The sequence below is a fragment of the Ursus arctos genome, unplaced genomic scaffold, assembly GCF_023065955.2.
Source record: "Ursus arctos isolate Adak ecotype North America unplaced genomic scaffold, UrsArc2.0 scaffold_8, whole genome shotgun sequence".
In the NCBI taxonomy this organism is placed as follows: Eukaryota; Metazoa; Chordata; class Mammalia; order Carnivora; family Ursidae; genus Ursus; species Ursus arctos.
The window spans coordinates 66,150,713-66,169,071 of record NW_026623100.1 but is presented as its reverse complement, the minus strand read 5'-3'; the positions used below and the strand labels follow the sequence as shown (position 1 = coordinate 66,169,071).

The 18,359-nt window shown below is 40.7% G+C and overlaps 1 protein-coding gene across 5 annotated transcripts in view; it reads right to left on the bottom strand.

Moving 5' to 3' along the window:
• The window catches only part of DTNB (dystrobrevin beta), a 227,099-nt gene that overhangs the window by 58,098 nt on the left and 150,642 nt on the right, over nucleotides 1–18,359 (bottom strand). For 4 of the 5 annotated variants that reach the window (XM_048222550.2, XM_048222551.2, XM_048222553.2 and 1 more), the window contains exons 11-12: nucleotides 5,881–5,970; nucleotides 2,342–2,429 (exon numbers count right to left, since the gene is read on the bottom strand). In XM_048222550.2, the coding sequence (XP_048078507.1) occupies nucleotides 2,342–2,429; nucleotides 5,881–5,970 (178 nt within the window). The remainder of the gene's footprint in view (nucleotides 1–2,341; nucleotides 2,430–5,880; nucleotides 5,971–18,359) is intronic. The other variant, XM_057308991.1, reaches the window with a different exon arrangement.

Here is an 18,359-nt window from a genome sequence, read left to right as displayed (position 1 = left end):
CAGGAATTCTTTACATAGTTTGTCCATTGTCACACATGTGTTGCAGGTAACTTCTTTTAGGTTGTGGTTTGTCTATTTTTTTAATAGTATCTTTTGATCAGGGAAAGATTTTGTTTTCAGTAAGGTCCAACTTATTAGTTTTTAATGGTTCATGATTCCTCTAAGAATTCTTTGCCTGCTCCAAGGTCATGAAGATATTTTTCTAAGTCTTCTTTAAGGTTATAGCTTTTATGTTTAAATTTATGATACATTTCAAACTGGTTTCTTAAAGTGTGAGGAAGGGGTTGAGGTTCTTTATTTCATATAAATATATAGTTGTGCCAGAAGCACTTGTTAGAAAGATTTTCCTTTCCCAATTGAATTTCTTTTGTGCCTTGTCAAAAAAAGTCATTTGACCGTATACATCTGAGTTTACTTTATGGATGACTTATTTGTCTGTCCTTTCGCCAGTATCACACTTTCTTGATTATTGCGGCTTTATAGTAAGTCTTGATGTCAGGTAGAGTTAAGTCCTCCAACTTTGTTCTTTTTAAAGACTCTTTTGGTTTTTTTAAGTCCTCTGGTTTCCAAATATATTTTAAAACCAGTTGGCCAATTTCTTCAAAGTCTATTGGGATTTTGATTGGTAATGAATCTATAGATTAATTTGGAAAAATTTGCGATCTTAACAATATTGAATCTAAATATTCTATGGCATACCTCTCCACTTATTTAGGTTTTCTTTAATTCTTCTCAGCAATATTTTATAGTTTTCAGTCTTAACATCTTTCATTAAATTTATCCATAAGCATTTGATGTTTTTTAATCTTATAGTAAATGGTGTTTTTCTTAAATTTAGTTTTCTAATTACTGCTAGTAGATGGAAATTTAATCAATTTTTGTACATTGACTTTGTATCCTGCAACACTGCTATAAAGTCACATACCTGTTCTAGGAGTGTTTTTGTAGACTCCTTAGGACTGTCTCTACATAATCATGTCGTCTGCAAATAATGACAGCTTTACTTCTTCGTTTCCAACATGTATGCTTTTTTTCTTGTCATGTTGTACTGGCTAAGACCTCCAGTACGATTTGAATAGAGGTGGTGAAAAGTGGACACCTTAGCTTGTTCTCAATATTAGGTAGGAGAAATACTCCAAAATTTAACCTTGTGGTATAATATTAGCTGTAGGCTTTTTGTGTTTCTTTATCAGATTGAAGAAGCTGCTTCTACTCCTGGTATATTGAGAAATGTTATCTATCATAAACGGGTACTGTATTGTCAAATATTTTTCTGCACCTATTGAAATGATCTTATAATTTTCTTTTTTAAACTGGTAATACGGTGAAATACGCTGGCTGATTTGTATGTATTAAATGGATCTGCACTCCTAGGATAAATCTCACTTGATCATGGAGTATTATCCTTTTTACATATTGCTGGATTCAATTTGGTAATATTTTGTTAAAGGTTTTTTCATCCATGTTCATGAGAAAATTTGGTTATGGAATTTCTTTTCTTGTAATGGCTTTTTTTGTTTTTGTATCAGGTTAGAGTAGCCTGATAAAATGACTTGGAAAGTGTTCCTTCTTCCTCTATTTATTGAGAATTTACATCAGATTGTTATTATTTCTTCCTTAAATATATGTTAGTATTCAACAGTTAAGCCCTCTGAGCTTAGAGTTTTCTTTGTGGGAAGTTAATTACATATTCAATGTCCTTAACAGATTTAGGACTATTTAGATTTTCTATTTATTCTTATGTCAGTTTTGTTAATTTGTGTTTTTTTTTAAAGATTTTATTTTTAAGTAATTTCTATACCCCACATGGGGATTGAACCCACAACTTCAAGATCAAGAGTTGCATGCTCTTCTGACTGAGCCAGCCAAGCAACCCCCAATTTGTCTCTTTCAAGGAATTTGTCTATTTCATCTAGGTTTCCAAATTTATTGGCAAAAGTTGTTCATAATATTCCCTTATCATCCTTATAATATCTATAGGGTCTGTAGCAATGTCCCTTCTTTTTATCCCTTCTGATATTTTTTATCCCTTTTATCCCTTCTGATATTAGTAATTTGTGTTTTCTTTCCTTTTTCCTTGATCAAGATTTCTAGGGGGTAATTAATTTTATTGCTTTTTAAAGAACCAAATTCTAGCTCTTTGATTTTCTTGATTCATTTTTTAAAAAGGATACTGTAGATAAAATTAAAGGCCACTATAATCCCTTCCCTAAACCCACTCCTCTCCTTCTGTTCCTGAGGTACCTATTCTCCTAAGTTTCATGTTTACCATCACCCTACCATTTGTATATTAAAATAATGCTAATTTCTGCTACTGTACTAGGACCTTCTATTTACTCACCATGTTTCCAGCTTCTGCAGCCAGCCGGGCAGCATAGCGAGCTATAAGTCGGTGTTCCTCATCCAGTCGGCTGGGACTGTCCAGGACGCTGCCAAAGAGACAAAAATTTAATAGGTGTCTATTAAACATTCCCTACCCTTGCTTTTCTCTTAGAAAGAATGGATGGGAGAAAGCTTGTAAAAAATATGGTAGTAAAAGAAACAGAGGCCTAGGTCATAGATACTAATGGTCTTCTGAGAGAAAGGTGGTTTAGAGAAATGATGAGACCACACACACCCTTTCTCTTCAGCAGCATCCCCCCTGTTCCTACACCATAAGAAGGGGCACTTCTTTTTGAATACAAGGTCTGAGAAAAGACAGAGTATCTGCAAAGTCGGGGGGGGGGATTTCTAATCAAATGTTTTGGAAAAACTCTTAACTTTTAGACATAGGTCTTGAATTTTAAAGGCCAAGAGAAAACTAAAGTATCATGAAAAACAGAGGGCTGAAGAAAAGTACACTTAATACTGGCTAAACAAAACTGAGGAGCCCAGGCAAGGGCAGGTCCAACATATGGTAAAGTTGGAGAAGAATCCATGGTATCTAACATTCCCTTTCAATGCTTCTTTCTCTTCTTTTATCATGCTTGTTCCACAAGTTTGGTCCATCTTACAGTGAATTAATTTAGTCCATTACTCTTTCACAAGTGTACCAGCACCCTAACTTTAAGGTCTTTAAGACCTACCTAGCTGGGATATCAGATACTGCTGCACCTGGATGAAAGAAGCAATCTTGAGTAGTAGGCTAGCTCTGTGTATACGTGATGCAGTGAACTTTTGACAGGATTATGAAATAACGGACTCCTTTAATTTAGCATGTTACATCAACTGTCATTTATCCATAGCAGGGCACTCCTAGATTAACAGGGACTGTGGCTGTAGAATTCTGTTTAAGTCTGGCAGATGCTTTAAGGTAACAGTGATGATGACGACTGACCAGAGATGGCTGTTGCACCCTGCTTCTACTGTGGCCCTTGGTTCTTGGCATTCCAAAAACCTTTGAATAGAATTTAGCAACATGATGAGAAATACAAAAAAATTTAAAGACATGAGTTCAATACTCATCAAATCTTGTAATAATTACTGGGGGGAATCCGGGAAGGGTGAAGTTAAAACAAGAGAGATGTGTCTGACCTTTTCATGTATAGAATCAACTGTATTTTTCCTAGATTTTTTTCACATTCTCTATTTCTATCGTTGTGGCTAATTCTTTAAACTTAACTTGGTCTTTCCTCTAGGATGTTTTTTTTTTAACGTGCTTCTTCTGTCTGTGCCACTTCTGAATACTTTATAAGTTTACGTATGCAAATGTCAGTCTGTATCATCATCCTCTCACAAGATGATCTTGTAATAAGAACATGCTACCATCAGTTGGCTTTAATACGTTAGGGTCAAGGCCCCAAGGTCAAGGCCGAACTGTAATATTTGTGCCTTAAAGTTGTTTGTTGGAAATAAGAGAACTACCTTTAAGTTAAAAAAAAAAAAAAGAAGAAGAAGAACATTTAATTAAACAAGTGGATACTATTATAGAGGGATTGGCAACCCAGGAAATGGGACTTAAAGTGGCTGTCCTTCCTTTTGGCAAGGGATACAACAAAAACTTCATTTTTTCCTCTGTGCAAAAGAGCTCCCCGTCCTCCACCATGTTCCATCTCCCCAAGAAGGTTAACTCTACTTGTCATTTATACCCAAGTGTGGACAACATGGTTGCTTTAATTGGCTATGCTTTCCAGCCAGAAACTAGAACTTTATGTTGATGAGAGGTTTTAAGGTCAATGAAAATTAAGAGGAAAATTAGAAAGGTTCCTTATTTTTCTGCTTGAGCTGACTTTCATTTTCAGAATTAGCCAGGAAATTTCTGACTTCTTTGAGGAAGCATGAAGCTCAGTTCCTTAGACTATAAATCAAGAAGAGATGCAGTACTCACCCAATCCTCATGCTCTCCCAGGGCTCCCAGCCACCAGTTCTTGCTCAGGAAGCCTAATCCCTAAGCCAGGACGCTCAAGGACCTTAGCTAAACCTCCCATAAATCTTTTGGGGCTGAAATATCAGGCTGCAGTCTCTGCCAACATTCTGCTTCTATTTTCACCATGGAAACTTTTAATCACCTGGACAACTGCCCTTACTGATAATAAGTAAGCTGTCCTGCCAGGGATGAGACAACTCTATTCCTAGAGACCCAAGGAGCTGGGACAGAGCACACAGAAATCATCTGTTGGCTGAAGAGGCACTCTTGGTGATACGATGCACAATTATCAGGCCTTTCCTTCCCTCCCGTAGAAAAAGCCTATTAAACATACTTGGGAAGTAGGAAAGTAGACTTTAGAGTTAAATAAATGCCTAAAAATATCAATGCTATTTAATCACACTGGCAAAACTATGGGAAATGGTATGAAGTATAATACAGAAAACAGTCCTTTCCAAATATATATTTTTTCACATTTATCATTTCTTCTTATTATCACAGGAAATAAAAACAAGGTCAAATGACCTTCCCACAGAGTCGCGGCATGTTCTGGGCAAAACTAAGATCAAAATGTAAGGCCCCAGCTTCTCTTATGTGCTTAGTTAATAAATTATGCTTCCTCTCTAAGAATAAGAATCTATCTGCTACTATGTAGAGTGGAGGGATGGCTTTAGATTATTCAGACTTTACCTGCTATTCTCCTTGCAGAATGGTGGTGGCTATGGGCACAGAGCGGACAGGCAGCTTTGGGTCTACCTGAATATAATAGCACGTTGTTTGGTACGAATTCTTTTAAAGGGTTAACTTTGCTGTAGTTCGTGGTTATCAAACGTTTTCCTATCCTAACCCACTGAGGAACCAGGCATATTCCCACCATTAATTAATGGTGAGTCACTACCAGTAGTTTTCAGAGAAAGGGGAATATGGAGTTATTACAATACGTATAATTATCATGTGAGGAGGTACATATCGTTTGGGAAAAGTCTCACTCAAGTGACAATGACCCAATACCACTGCTGCAAACCCCTGGTTTAAATAATCAACAATGATAGATTTGGAGGAAGAGATGACGTTGTAACATGCAAAGATGTTACAAGGTGATGGTATCAAAGATTGGACAAAGTGAGATATCTGTGGGTTGATCAACCCTACGCTCGTCGACAGAAAGCTTTCGTTATTTAGACAAGAGCGAGCGGTGAGAGGTTGCATCAAATAGCTCTGTGAACGTCCATCTCTGGGACTGCATATCTGTTGAGATTTACATAGCCTTTAAGTGTAAGCGGAAGGAAGTGAACTCCACTTTAAAAGAGCATTTCTGACTATATGTTTAGGTAAGTGCCCGGGCTTGGCAAGGCTCCTTCTCTTTCAGAAGTTAATGCTTTAGCAATTATTTAAACTCTGCCAAACATAGCTGGTAGCTTCTCAAGAAAAACCCCACATGCAGAGCTTTTTCCAGCTGGCAAGCCCAGGTAACACAGCTCCCTCCCTCTGATCAGCCCCTGGCTCCCCGCCTGCTGCCGCTGTCTACCACTGACCGTGCACAGTGCTGCAGACGGGCCACATAGGAGGCTATCAGCGCATGCTCATCGGCCAAGGGACTGGGTATATCCTGGCTATACTGTAACCTAGGAACAACGGAGGCAAAGACAGCAAGCACAACACAAACACGTACAGAGTGAGAAATGAACATGGATTAAAATGGGCAAACTTCAAAGAAAAATTAAAAAAATTATAAATTATGATAAGGAAAACAATAAAAAACCACAATGCATAATGGAATATGGTGTTAGACCATAGAAAATACATTTTACAAATCCTTTGAACAAAAGCAGTCTCTTGGGAAACAGCCTTGGCTGACTGACTCTTCAGCCTCTGAGCAGGAGAAACCAAGGAGGGGTCACCAAGAAGCCCTGCCCCCCCAGTCTTATCCAGGTTCTGGGCTCTGGGAGGGATGCACCTTTGAGGGAATGTCCAATGTGGGAAAACAGGCAGAGTGGGTCTATTTAATATCACCAAATGCCCCCTAATGCTTTTATAGCTTTTGTCTACACATAAAGAATTTTCAGTGTTACCTCATGATAGCAGTTAAACCCTGTTATTTCTATAAGGATACTGCCTTTAGCGTCATTCTATTTTTTCCCATAAAACTGATTCTTAAACCCAACTTGTTAGAGTTGTTTCTCATTGTAAGACGACACTGTATACATTCTGAGTGAGGCTCTTTTTTTTTTTTTTTTTTAAGATTTTATTTATTTATTTGACAGAGAGACAGCGAGAGAGGGAACACAAGCAGGGGGAGCAGCAGAGGGAGAAGCAGGCTCCCTGCTGAGGAGGGAGCCAGGATGCAGGGCTTGATCCCAGGACCCTGGGATCATGACTTGGGCCAAAGGCAGATGCCCAACAACTGAGCCACCCAGGCATCCCCGAGTGAGGCTCTTTTATAGACATGCAGAAGGTCCTTAAACGCAAAAGTTTCTAAAAATGTTTTACTCCAGAAATGTTAAACCATGCACAAAATGGAGAGTAAACTAATGACTACTTTTTACATACCCATCACCAAACTTCAACAAAAACCAACGTTTTGTCAACTTATTCAATCTATTCTTCCTTCACTCAACTTTTTTGTCTAGAAAGAGATAGCTGGAGCAAATCCCAGACAATTTATTATTTCACTTGGGAGTACTTAACTTGCATCACCACAATGCTATCATCACAACTGAAAAAAATTAACAAAATTTTAACTCAGTCCATCTGAAAATTTTCTCAAATCTTAAAAAAAATATCCCTCTATGTTTAGAATCAAGATTCCAACAAGGTCCACACACATTGCATTTGGTTGATATGTTTCTGTTTTTAATCTACAACAGTTCTTCTTTTTCCTTGTTTCTGTCATGTCACTTATTTGTGAAGAAAGCAGGTTACCTAGTAACATGCCCTACATTCCGGATTTGACTGATTGTTTCCTTGGTGCCATTTAATTTGTTTCTCTATCCCCTGTGGCTACAGCTAGAGATTTGATTAAAGTTTTTGCTTTCGTTTCATTTTTGAGAAGGGGCTAGAATCTGTTGTAGGTAATATGGATACTTATAAATCAAATAGGGGACACATAATGGAATATAAATATTGATCAGTGGATTCAGATGTTATTGGTTACATCTCTCCATTATAAAGTCCTCCATCAACTTTTCACCTAATGGTTTTAGCATTTACTAATGATTTTGCCTAGATTCATTATTTCTTGGGAGAGGGGGGTTTACAAAGATATAGTTTCCAATTTTATCATCTTTTCCGCATTTATTAGTTTTCTCTGTTTATCTTGAAATATTAATCATTCAGAAAAGGTAAAACAAATGGTTGGCATTTCTTAGTATTTAACAAATTTCAGAACAATGAATTAGTGCCCTAGCAACCTCCAATGGTTACCAGGGAGTTTTCTTTTTTAGTATCATTATGAACTCATAGATTTTTATATGTATCTGATTGCTTCACTCCATTACAATCATCTTTTTGATGCTCAAATTGTCCTATCTTTGGCCAGTGGGAACTCCTATAAGTAGGCTCCTGTGTTAATCTAATACATCCATTAGATATCATCGGCTTCCTTGGTTGACACAGTAAGATGCCCCAATCTCGTCTTGTGTATGTCCTGCCCGGCACTTGGAATCAACTATTCCTTCATAGATTACAGGTTCCCTTTACTAGGAAAGAGTGTTTAGAGACCACAGTTAGGGTACTACAGTGCTCCCTATTCCTGGATGATCACTGCTTCTAGAATTTTTCTGTGGATAAAGATAGGAAATCTATATATTTTAGAAGGAATAAAAACAGGTTCTCTTACTACTTTCAAATGCCATTCAATTTTCTGCTAGTACACATTTTTTTTTTAAGATTTTGTTATTTATTTGAGAGAGAGAGAGAGAGAGAGCACAAGCACAAGCAGCAGGAGTGGCAGGCAGAGGGAGAAGCAGACTCCCCACTGAGCAGGGAGCCTGATGTGGGGCTCCATCCCAGGACCCTGGGATCATGACCTGAGTGAAGGCAGACACTTAACCGACTGAGCCACCCAGGCACTCCACATGCATTGTTTTTCCTGAGAAATCACTTCAAAAAGCTTATCTTTTTTTCCCCTGTATATAACATCTTTTTTCCTCTCGCTGCGTTTAATACTTTTTCTTCATCACTGGTTTTTAGCAATTTGATTGTGATGTGCCTTGGTATGGTTTTCTCTGCTTATCCTGATTATAGTTTGTTGAGCTTCTTGTATCTATGCGTTTATAGTTTTCATCAAATTTGTAAAAATTTATTTGGAAATTTGGAAAAAACATATTTCCTGAAATAAACTTTCTCTACTTCCTCTGTTAGGCTGCTTACCATTGTCCCACAGGTCTTGGCAGCTCCGTTCATTTTTCAGCATTGCATTTTGGAGAGTTTGTATTGCTATGTCTTTAAGTTCAGTGGACTTTCTCTTCTGTAATTTCTGATGTACTGTTAAGTCCATCCACTGACTTTTTCATTTCGGGTATTATCTCTTTCAACTCTAGAAGTTCTATTTTTTAATTTACAACTTTTTGTCATTGAAGCAAAATACATATGCAGAAACTTCCAATTATGTTTATAGTTGGTTCCTTTATATTTCCATTTTTTTTTATTCATTATGTTAATATTTTCCTTTACATTTTTGGTATTTATTGTGGTTGGGTTTGGTTTTTTTTTTTTTTTAAGATTTTTATTTGAGAGAGAGAGAACGAGCAGAGAGGACAGGCAGAGGGAGAGAGAGAGAGAGAGAGAGAGAAGCAGACTCCCTGCTAAGCAGGAAGCCTTACAGGGGGCTCAATCTTAGGACCTGGAGATCATGATCTGAGCCAAACGCAGACGCTTAACCAACAGGTGCCCCTTTGTGGCTGTTTTAAAGTCCAGCTCTGTTCACTGCATCATGCCTGTTATTTCTGGATCTGTTTATACTGACTAATTTTATTCTGGTTACAGAACATACTTTCCTACTGCTTCCTATATCCTGTAAATTTTTATTGGATGATGGAAATTGTGAGAATTACATTGTTGAATGTCTGGATTTTGTTGTCTTCTTCTAAAGAACCTGGTAGTCAGTTAATTTAATTGTGGACAGGTTGGTCCTCTTGAGGCCTGTGTTAAAGTTTCATCAGTGCAGATCTAGGGGAACTTTCATCTAGGGCTATTTTCACTCTGCTCCTAAACTGTGGCCTTTCTGGGGTCTTTACTGAACACCCCCAGTGTTTGAGGATGTCTCTACTTTGGTTGGTTGGAACCCAAACAACAGGTTGAGCTTGATTAGCTGTTCCACTTTCTAATCCCTGGGGCTTGTTCTTTTCCAGGTAGATGTTCTTTGGTGTCTTCTGAAATCTCATCCTATGCAAATGCAGCTTAGTTTTCAGCCAAAGACACAAGGGACCTGTATGCAGGTTTATGGAGCTCTTTCTCTGCATGCTGCCTCCCCCTGGTATTCCTCCCGGCAAATTCCAGCATCTCCAAACTCCAGTCTCTCTTTCCGTATTCTCAGCAAATAGGGCTTGCCCTGCTTGTCTCCAGCACTAGGCTTTAGTAAATGCCTCCCAGTAGAAAACCTGGGCAATCACAGGGCTCTCCTCATTTATTTCCTTTCCCTCAGAGAATGGTCCTGCCCTACTTGCTGTCTAATTTCTGAAAACAGTTGCTTTAGTTAGAATAGTTTTCTAGAAGTTTATAGTGGGAGAACTAATCTGACATCAGTTACTTCACTATGACCAAAGGAAGTTCTCTCTGTAGTAACTCATTTTTTTTTTAAAGATTTTATTTATTTATTTATTTATTTATTTATTTATTTATTTAAGAGAGAGAGCACGTGCAAGTGCGTGTGTTAGTGCAAGCAGGGGTTGGAGAGGGGGGAAGGGAGAGGGACAAGCAGAGTTGGTGCTGAGCGTGGAGTTGACATGGGATAGTGGAGGTAGAGGGGTTAGATCTCACGACCCTGAGGTCATGACCTCAGCCGAAATCAAGAGTTGACCACTTAACCAAGTGAGCCACTCAGGCACCCCTGTAGTAACCCATTTTTATACTTTTGTAAAGTATTGGTCTATTTCAAACTAGAAATTAGAACAAAACTGCTTCTTTAGAAGACAGACAAAAGTAGAACTGTTACAGAGGGCCAGCATAAGGGCTTCAGCTCTTACTCTGATATGAGAAGTTGCTGGTGGATTCTGAGCAGAGGCAGGGTATGCTCTAACTTATATTTTAATAAGATCATCTGCACTATGAAAGATGAAGTGTCAGAGAGTGGGGAAGAAGCAGCTAATTAGAAGCCGCCTGCAACATTCCAGACGAGAGACAAGAGTGGCTAGGAGAACAGCAGTAGCTGTTGAAGTGGTAAGAAATGGCAAGATCCTGGGCAGATTTTGACAGTGTTTTTGGATAAAGCTGATCTAATAATCTGATTCCTTAGATGGGAGAAGCATCAGGAGTTCTGACTGAGCAACTACAAGAACAAGATTGCCACTAACTGAGAAGGGGAAGACTGAGAGAGGCAGGTTTGGTAGGGGAAAACACGGAACTCAATTTGGAACATGCTCATTGTGAGATCTGTATTAGATATCCAGGTGAAGGTACTGATTAGGAGGAAGATCTATGAGGTCAGAGCTCAGCACAAAGGTCTTGGCCAGAAAAAGAAGTTTGGAAGTCAATGGTATGTAGACAGTATTAAAAGCTCTGAGTCCAGATGGAGTCACCTATGGGGAGGACAAACAGAAAAGAGAGGTGGTTCCTCTGGCATACTAACATTTACAGTTCAAGGTGGTATGGAAAAACTAGCTAAGAGAGCCACGAAGGAAGAGGAGGAAAACCAGAAGAGCAGGACACCTGGAGGCAAGTACGGAAAGTGTTTTAAGTAGAAGGGAGCAATCATCTATGTCAACGGCCACTGATAGATCAACTCAGGTAAGTCCTGATAGAACGGGTTTTGGCAGTGGACAGAAGTGGAAATCTGACCAGGGCGTGTTCCAAAAGGAATGGCAGGAATGAAACTGGAAGCATTTACTACGGAAGCAACAGTTCATTAAACTCCACTTTAATTTTCTATGAAGACTGCTATTCAGAACTAGGGTCATTTGCCAGATAACTAGGGATCTAAACCAAAATGAAAAGAATTATCAGTAGCTGTCTATAGTAAATAAGGAACTTAAGGGTCCATGAATTTTCTGACAATTCTCTTGGGGTGTGGGTATTATGTTAGATATACATGTGCTATATATATACTCACATTCAAAGATGTATCTGTTTTTCCAGATTTACTTTTTTGAGTTTAAACACTTTCCTTTTGATAAAATATAAATCTCTATACAATCCCTAACTTACAAATAGGTTTTGCTTTAGAAATCTGTTTTTCTAAAGCAAAATCACTAGTTTGGAATAGTTTAGAATCCCATACAAGTAATAAATATATAAAATAATAATAATTACTATTATTATTATTATTGTTCTATTCTAAACTGACATATGTCAATTCAGTTCATAAAAGCAGGTGATTTTCATGGCTGAATATACGATAGTTCTAGTAGCACTTCTGGTGGAAAGTGGGCATCGGAGTCGATGTCTGGAGCACCTACACGGTGTCAGGCACTGTGCCAGGAGACGAGGACACCACAGTAAGCGGGACCCAGACACGGCTGCTGCTCTCTTGGTGCTAGTGGTCTAGTAGAAAAAGGGATGATCAAACAAATAAATGTAAAATGGCAAATGCTGTATCTGTTATGATGGGAGGGACACTGACCTCCTCTAAGAAGACATTAATAAGAGGCACCTGGCTGGCTCAGGTGGTACAGCATGTGACTCTTGATCTTGGGATCATGAACTGAAGCCCCCACATTACGTGTAGAGATTACTTAAGAAGAAAAAAAGAAGACATAATAGTAGAATTTTATCCAGTTAGGGAGATCAGTAAAAGCAAGGGTGAGTAGAATAAACCAGAGTTAAAAGAGGAGAGACAACTTATGAGCACATTTCTCCCGGGGGGTTGGGGGATGTGTGGGGGGAACAGCATTCTCTCCCTCATGAGGCACCCTCCCCACTCCACGCATTTGAAACAAGCTTCCAGGTGCTCCTGATGCACACTCCAGTGTGAGAGCTGCTCTCCAAGAGGATGGGGGCTTTCAAGTCTCATGGCTTCAGCAGAAGCTCTACGGGCAGCAAGAAAGGGTGCCTTTGGCAGAAGTGAAGAGGCACCCCTGTGGGAAAGGGATGTGAGTGGTGAGGCAGGGGATGAAGGGTAAGCTGTGGCGGGGACAAGGTCAGAAGCAGAGGCTGCTTCTGGAGTGGCAGTCTGTAGCCCCGGGAGCAGGACTCATTACTCGGCAGGAAGCAGGAGAGCACAGCTTTGGGCTTTGGAGTGAGCCGGTCTTGGGTTTAATCCACATACACCTGCTTGCTGTGTGAGCCCGGACATTAATCTCTCTGCTTTAGTCCCCTCATCTGTAAAATAATAGTAATACACAATTTACTTCAGGTATTACTTACTTTAGAGAGTATAGGAAGGATTAAAGAAGATAATGTAGTAGTCATTATCAAGAAACTTGTACCTATGACCTTATCAGAGAATTTCACGTATGCTCTTTCGCTTATTCTCAGGATAATCTTACCAAAAAGGTATTACTGTAATCCTCACAATTTAGCAACTCCAGCCCTGACCTCTCTCAAGCTCCAGGATTGTGTATTTGAGGGCCTTCCCTTGGCTGCCTAAAAGGCATCCCAAACCTAACATGTTCAAACTCTCTCCACCCACTTCCTCACCTGCTGCACCCCCAAACTGGCCAGTTTAAATGAACACCATCACCACTCACCCAACCATCAAGCTCAAAGTGGAAGGCCTCTGGCTTTCTCTCGTTTCCTGATGCCCCACATTCAAGCTGTTAATCAATCCTGTTGGCTCTTCTCTGAAACCAGACCCACACACCAGCCCCATTCACTGCCCTCCGTGCCCCTACCCTTTCTCATCTGGGAAGTCTCACCAAGTGCCATGTGGACCACCCAACAGCCCTCGCTTGCTTTCCTCTTCCACTCTTGCCCACTACAATCAATTCTCTGCACTGCAGAGAGTGATGTTATGGTAGTAAATCAATCTGGGGGGTGACGAAAATGTTCTAAAATTGATTGTGGCGATGGCTGCACAACTCTGAATACACCAAAAACCACTGGATCATACATTTTAAGTGGATGGATTGTATGATGAATGACTTATATCTCAACAATCTATTGAAGAAATAAATCAACAACTCTGAAACCGCTATCCATGCTACCAGGGCTAAACCAATAGGTACATGGCTGGTGGGAGACAGGAGCCAGGTTTCTCACTCTTGGAGAGGAAAGGGACCGATAACCAGTGGCGGGGGCAGCTAGAGTGAACGAGGCCGTACTGGAGTAGAACCAGATACTTCACTATACCTCATGTCCTTCACTTCTCTGCTCTGAATGGAATAAGCAGGCAATGTTATAAGATGCCATGTGCTTGAAGTAATTGAAGAAGAAAATCCTTTTCCTAACAGGGTAAATATTGATTAAGAGGCAAGTGACAGCAAGATTTGGAGAAAAGAAGTAAGTTTCTGGATAAAGCCTGGTGAGTCTTCACCTTCAAGGAACTTAGAGTCTATCTAGAAAGGCATAGAACAAACAGGTAATTACAATACACTGATATAAACAAGATGCTACGGATCACAGAGGAAGAACACTTAGTCTAGTTTAGGGTATCAGGGAAGGCTTCCTGGAGGAGTTGAAGCTAAGTTAAGAAGAATTAGACGACAAAGACAGGAATAAAGGGGAAAAGGGTGGGAAGGCATTAAAGGCAGAAGAAGCATGTGCAGAAACCTGCTTGGGAAACTGTAAGTGATTTGAGTAATTCTGTGTGTAGGAGCCGAGTAAAAAGAGTGAAATAACGCAGGGCTGGGGAGGCTAGCAATGGTCACGTTGGAACAGCTTCACGAACACAAATGTCAAGCTGACAAATGTCAATTCAATCCATGAAAGCAGGTGATTTTCATGGCTGAATACACGATAGTTCTAGTAGCACTTCTGCTGGAAACCGGGCATCTGAGTCAATGTCTGGAGCACCTACGAGGTGTTGGGCACTGTGCCAGGAGACGAGGACACCACAGTAAGCGGGACCCAGACACGGCTGCCTAATCCTGTAGAATATGGGCCTAATCCCGCAGAACTGTGCTGCCACTAGCCAATTGCACGTGTTTAAATTCAAATTAATTCAAATTAAATAAAATTAAAAATTCACTTCCTCTGTCACATTTCAAGTGCTTAACAGCCTCACATGGCTAGTGACTACCATGCTGCTTTCCACGCTACTGGGCAGTGCTGTAGAGAGAAAGAGCCATTGGAAAGGTTTGACCAGGAAAGTAATATCAGTTTCTGAATATTGCATTTCAGAAAAACCCCTCTGGTGACAAAGGAAAAGCTGTTTTGGGGGTGAGGTGGGGAGTAGACTGGAGATTTCCTAATAAGATCCATTAAAAGAAGTACTTTTTTTTTTAACCACAGCACTGATTTGTTCTAAATATCTGTTTTACTACAGTAAGTTGAAATATTTTAATAGTTTGACGTTAAAAGGAATGAAAAACCATGGTTAAACGAAATCACCATAGGACTTTCAGCACTGCCATAAGGATTTCCATTATATGTGCAAGCTCTTGGCATGTCACTACAAAGCAGGGCACTGCACTGAGTCAGCTTTTTTTTTTTTTTAAAGATTTTATTTATTTATGAGAGAGAGAGAGAGTCCATGAGAGAGGGTGGGACAGAGGGAGAAGCAGGCTTCCCGCTGAGCAGGGAGCCCAATGCAGGGCTCGATCCCAGGACCCTGAGATCATGACCTGAGCCGAAGGCAGATGCTTAACCGACTGAGCCACCCAGGCGCCCCTGAGTCAGCTTCTTAACAGGACATACGGTCAAGGGTTAAGTCTCCAAGGCAGATGTGAAAAATGGGTAAAATTGTGTGTGTGTGTGTGTGTGTGTGTGTGTGTGTGTGTGTGTGTAGGCTCTACTGGTCATTTGTTGGCTCTGAGTACCTGTCTGTCCTTTGCTAGTGTGAATCTGAGGTAGTCTAGTGTGAATCTGAGGTAGCGGGAAGAACCCGGATGACAAGAACTCATGCTAAGGCCTGGTTCCTCTGTGTCCCACAGGCAATTCTAACTCCATATAATCTTGCTCTCTTCTTGCCAAATCTTCCTCCTGTGTTTCAACCGCAAGTACCTTAACTTAAGCCAGAAAGGATCTGGAGGAGAATCATCCACCCCTTTCCTTGGCACCCCATATCCAAAATCCACACAGCCTATCTTCACTCTCAGGATCTGTCAGGCATCTCAGTCTGAACACGGCAACCCTGAACTCACAGTTTTCTCCGCAGACCTGTTCCTTCTTCCCCTCAGTTCTGCTGACAGTCCATAATGGACATAATTCTTGCTCACATTGAGAACCTCTAGCCTTAGTCCAATGAGAGGAGGAAACCATTAGTCAGTATACTTCTATAAGCTTCAATTTTTCAAACTTCAGCTTTAAAGTATGGACTTGGAAATACTCAAGCTTTTTGTTTGTACTAACCTGAGTCAGAATTGCTGAAGGGTTTACCGTAAATACTTGAATGCAAATGGAATTTAATCCCAACCCAGAAGCAGCTGAAACCTGGCTGTCTGCCTGGGCCATCAGATGGACTTTGGAAATCTGCCAACACTGAGGACCCTGCAGCCCCATAAGATTATGTGTTAATTTTCAATTACTCTGCTTTTCTGTCTCTCAAAACTAGATTGGAGAAAAAAGTAATTCTTGTGCTGTCTTGGAGAGGTCCTCATGAAGAATTCATGCAAGCTAGTTGTTTCACGATCATGCTTAAATCCTCATTAATTCTTGCTTTTCGACCAAACTCTTCTTTAATTTATTTCTTTTTAATTTTGTTTAAGTAGACTCCATGCTGGGCATGGAACTCACGACCCCGAGATCAAGACCCGAGCTAAAATCAAGAGTCAGACACGAAACTGAGTGAGCCACCCGGGTGCCCCTCAACCAAACTCTTCTTATTCTCATTTCACAGGAGGGAAGAACGTCAGTAGCCTGACTTCACAAATGGATAGTTTCTGGCTTTGACCGATTTCAGTTTGCCTCCTTTCTTAGTTGCGCCAATATCTCTGTTATTTTCAGGCTAAAACACAGCAGATTGTGCCTTTTGTCATTCCGTAGTATTCTGTGGATAACAAGATAAAACCTTTACCTTGCCAGCCACTCAGAAAGCCATTTTAATACTATTATACTGCAACTCATCTGTGTCTTCAGCTCAGAAATAATATTTATACTATGGCCTCTCCTGGCCTTTAAAAAATGTTTTTCCAGGGTGCCTGGATGGCTCAGTCAGTTAAGTGTCCGACTCTTGATTTTGGCTCAGGTCATGATCTCAGGGTGGTGAGATAGAGCCCCGTGTTGCACATGGAGCCTGCTTGGGATTCTTGCTCTCCCTCTGCCCCAGCCCAAAAACGCTTCTTGTTCTGAGTACGTGTTAAAGACTTCTGCCTGATAAAATCTTATTTATTTATTTATTTATTTATTTATTTATTTATTTATTTATTTATGTGACAGAGAGACAGCCAGCGAGAGAGGGAACACAGCAGGGGAGTGGGAGAGGAAGAAGCAGGCTCCCAGCGGAGGAGCCCGATGTGGGACTCCATCCCGGAACGCCGGGATCACGCCGAGCCGAAGGCAGATGCTTAACGACTGCACTACCCAGGCGCCCCTGCCTGATAAAATCTTGACTTTACTTAAGATTCCTAGCAATTGGTGACTACTTAGAATTAGTGGCTCAAATATTTACCTGTTACCACCCAAAGACAGTGTTATGTCCCAACACAATACATCTTTATAAACTGAACAGAATAGAAAGCATTATTTAACCCTTGAGAGAAATAAAAATGAAGTGGTAGGGGGAAAAAGGGCCTCCTGAAATAAATCTATGCTAAAGGAGGGGTGATGTAATATACTTACACATGCAATATTTTCCAGAAACCACCCAAAAAAGAAGCCTCACTATGTGTCTCTTCAGCATCCTAACTTCTCCATAGACAGCAGACCCCCTTCTTTGGAGACTGACCCCTACCCATTCAACCATGTTATTTTAGGTGGGGCCAGCAAACTGAAAACCAGTGGGTAAGTAACATGATCCACGACGGACCACACAGAACTTTCATTGGGAGTTTTCAAGTTGGAACAAAGAGAAGGTCAGTCACTGTAGGGTAGCGAGGTTATGAAATGTGAACACGCAGGTGTCATGGATACATTCCCTGCCATGTGAAAGGGAGCTATATAAGGGAAGAAGCAGCTGCCACAAAACAGGGAGGAACAATGGGCATGAGGGTAGCAGAGGGAGGTAGGGAAACATCTAAGTGAGTCAGAGCTCCCCTGGCTCTGGCCATCCCTGGTGACCAGCCACATACCACCCTGCTCTTCCCACAGTTTGGCTATAAAAACAAAAACCTTCAGGGGCGCCTGGGTGGCTCAGTGGGTTAAGCGTCCAACTCTTGGTTTTGGCTCAGGTCATGATCTCAGGGCCCTGAGATCGAGCACCTCGTCAGGCTCCACGCTCAGCGCAGAGTCTGCTCTCCCTCTCTGTCTCCCTCTGCCCCTCCCACCACTTGCACAGACACACACCCCCTCTAAAATAAGTTTTAAAAAACCCACAAACCTTCTTGTTTTCCCTAAGCTAATTCAAACTGAGTTTCTGTCACTTACAGCCAAGGGCTCTGACTAAAATAGAAACTGATACTAGACGTGGAGAGTAACACTGAGTAGAACTGGCTGAGTCAAGTTGCGGTGTGTATGGTAGCAGAGCTGCATCCCAAGGAGGGAATACATCAGTCTTTGCTACATGGCTACTGAGAAAAGCAACTGGGTAAACTGTAATCTCTAGGATCCTGGGACTTAGATCTTGTGCCCCTTATGGTCAGAGTTCTGGGCACCTTGAGAGGAA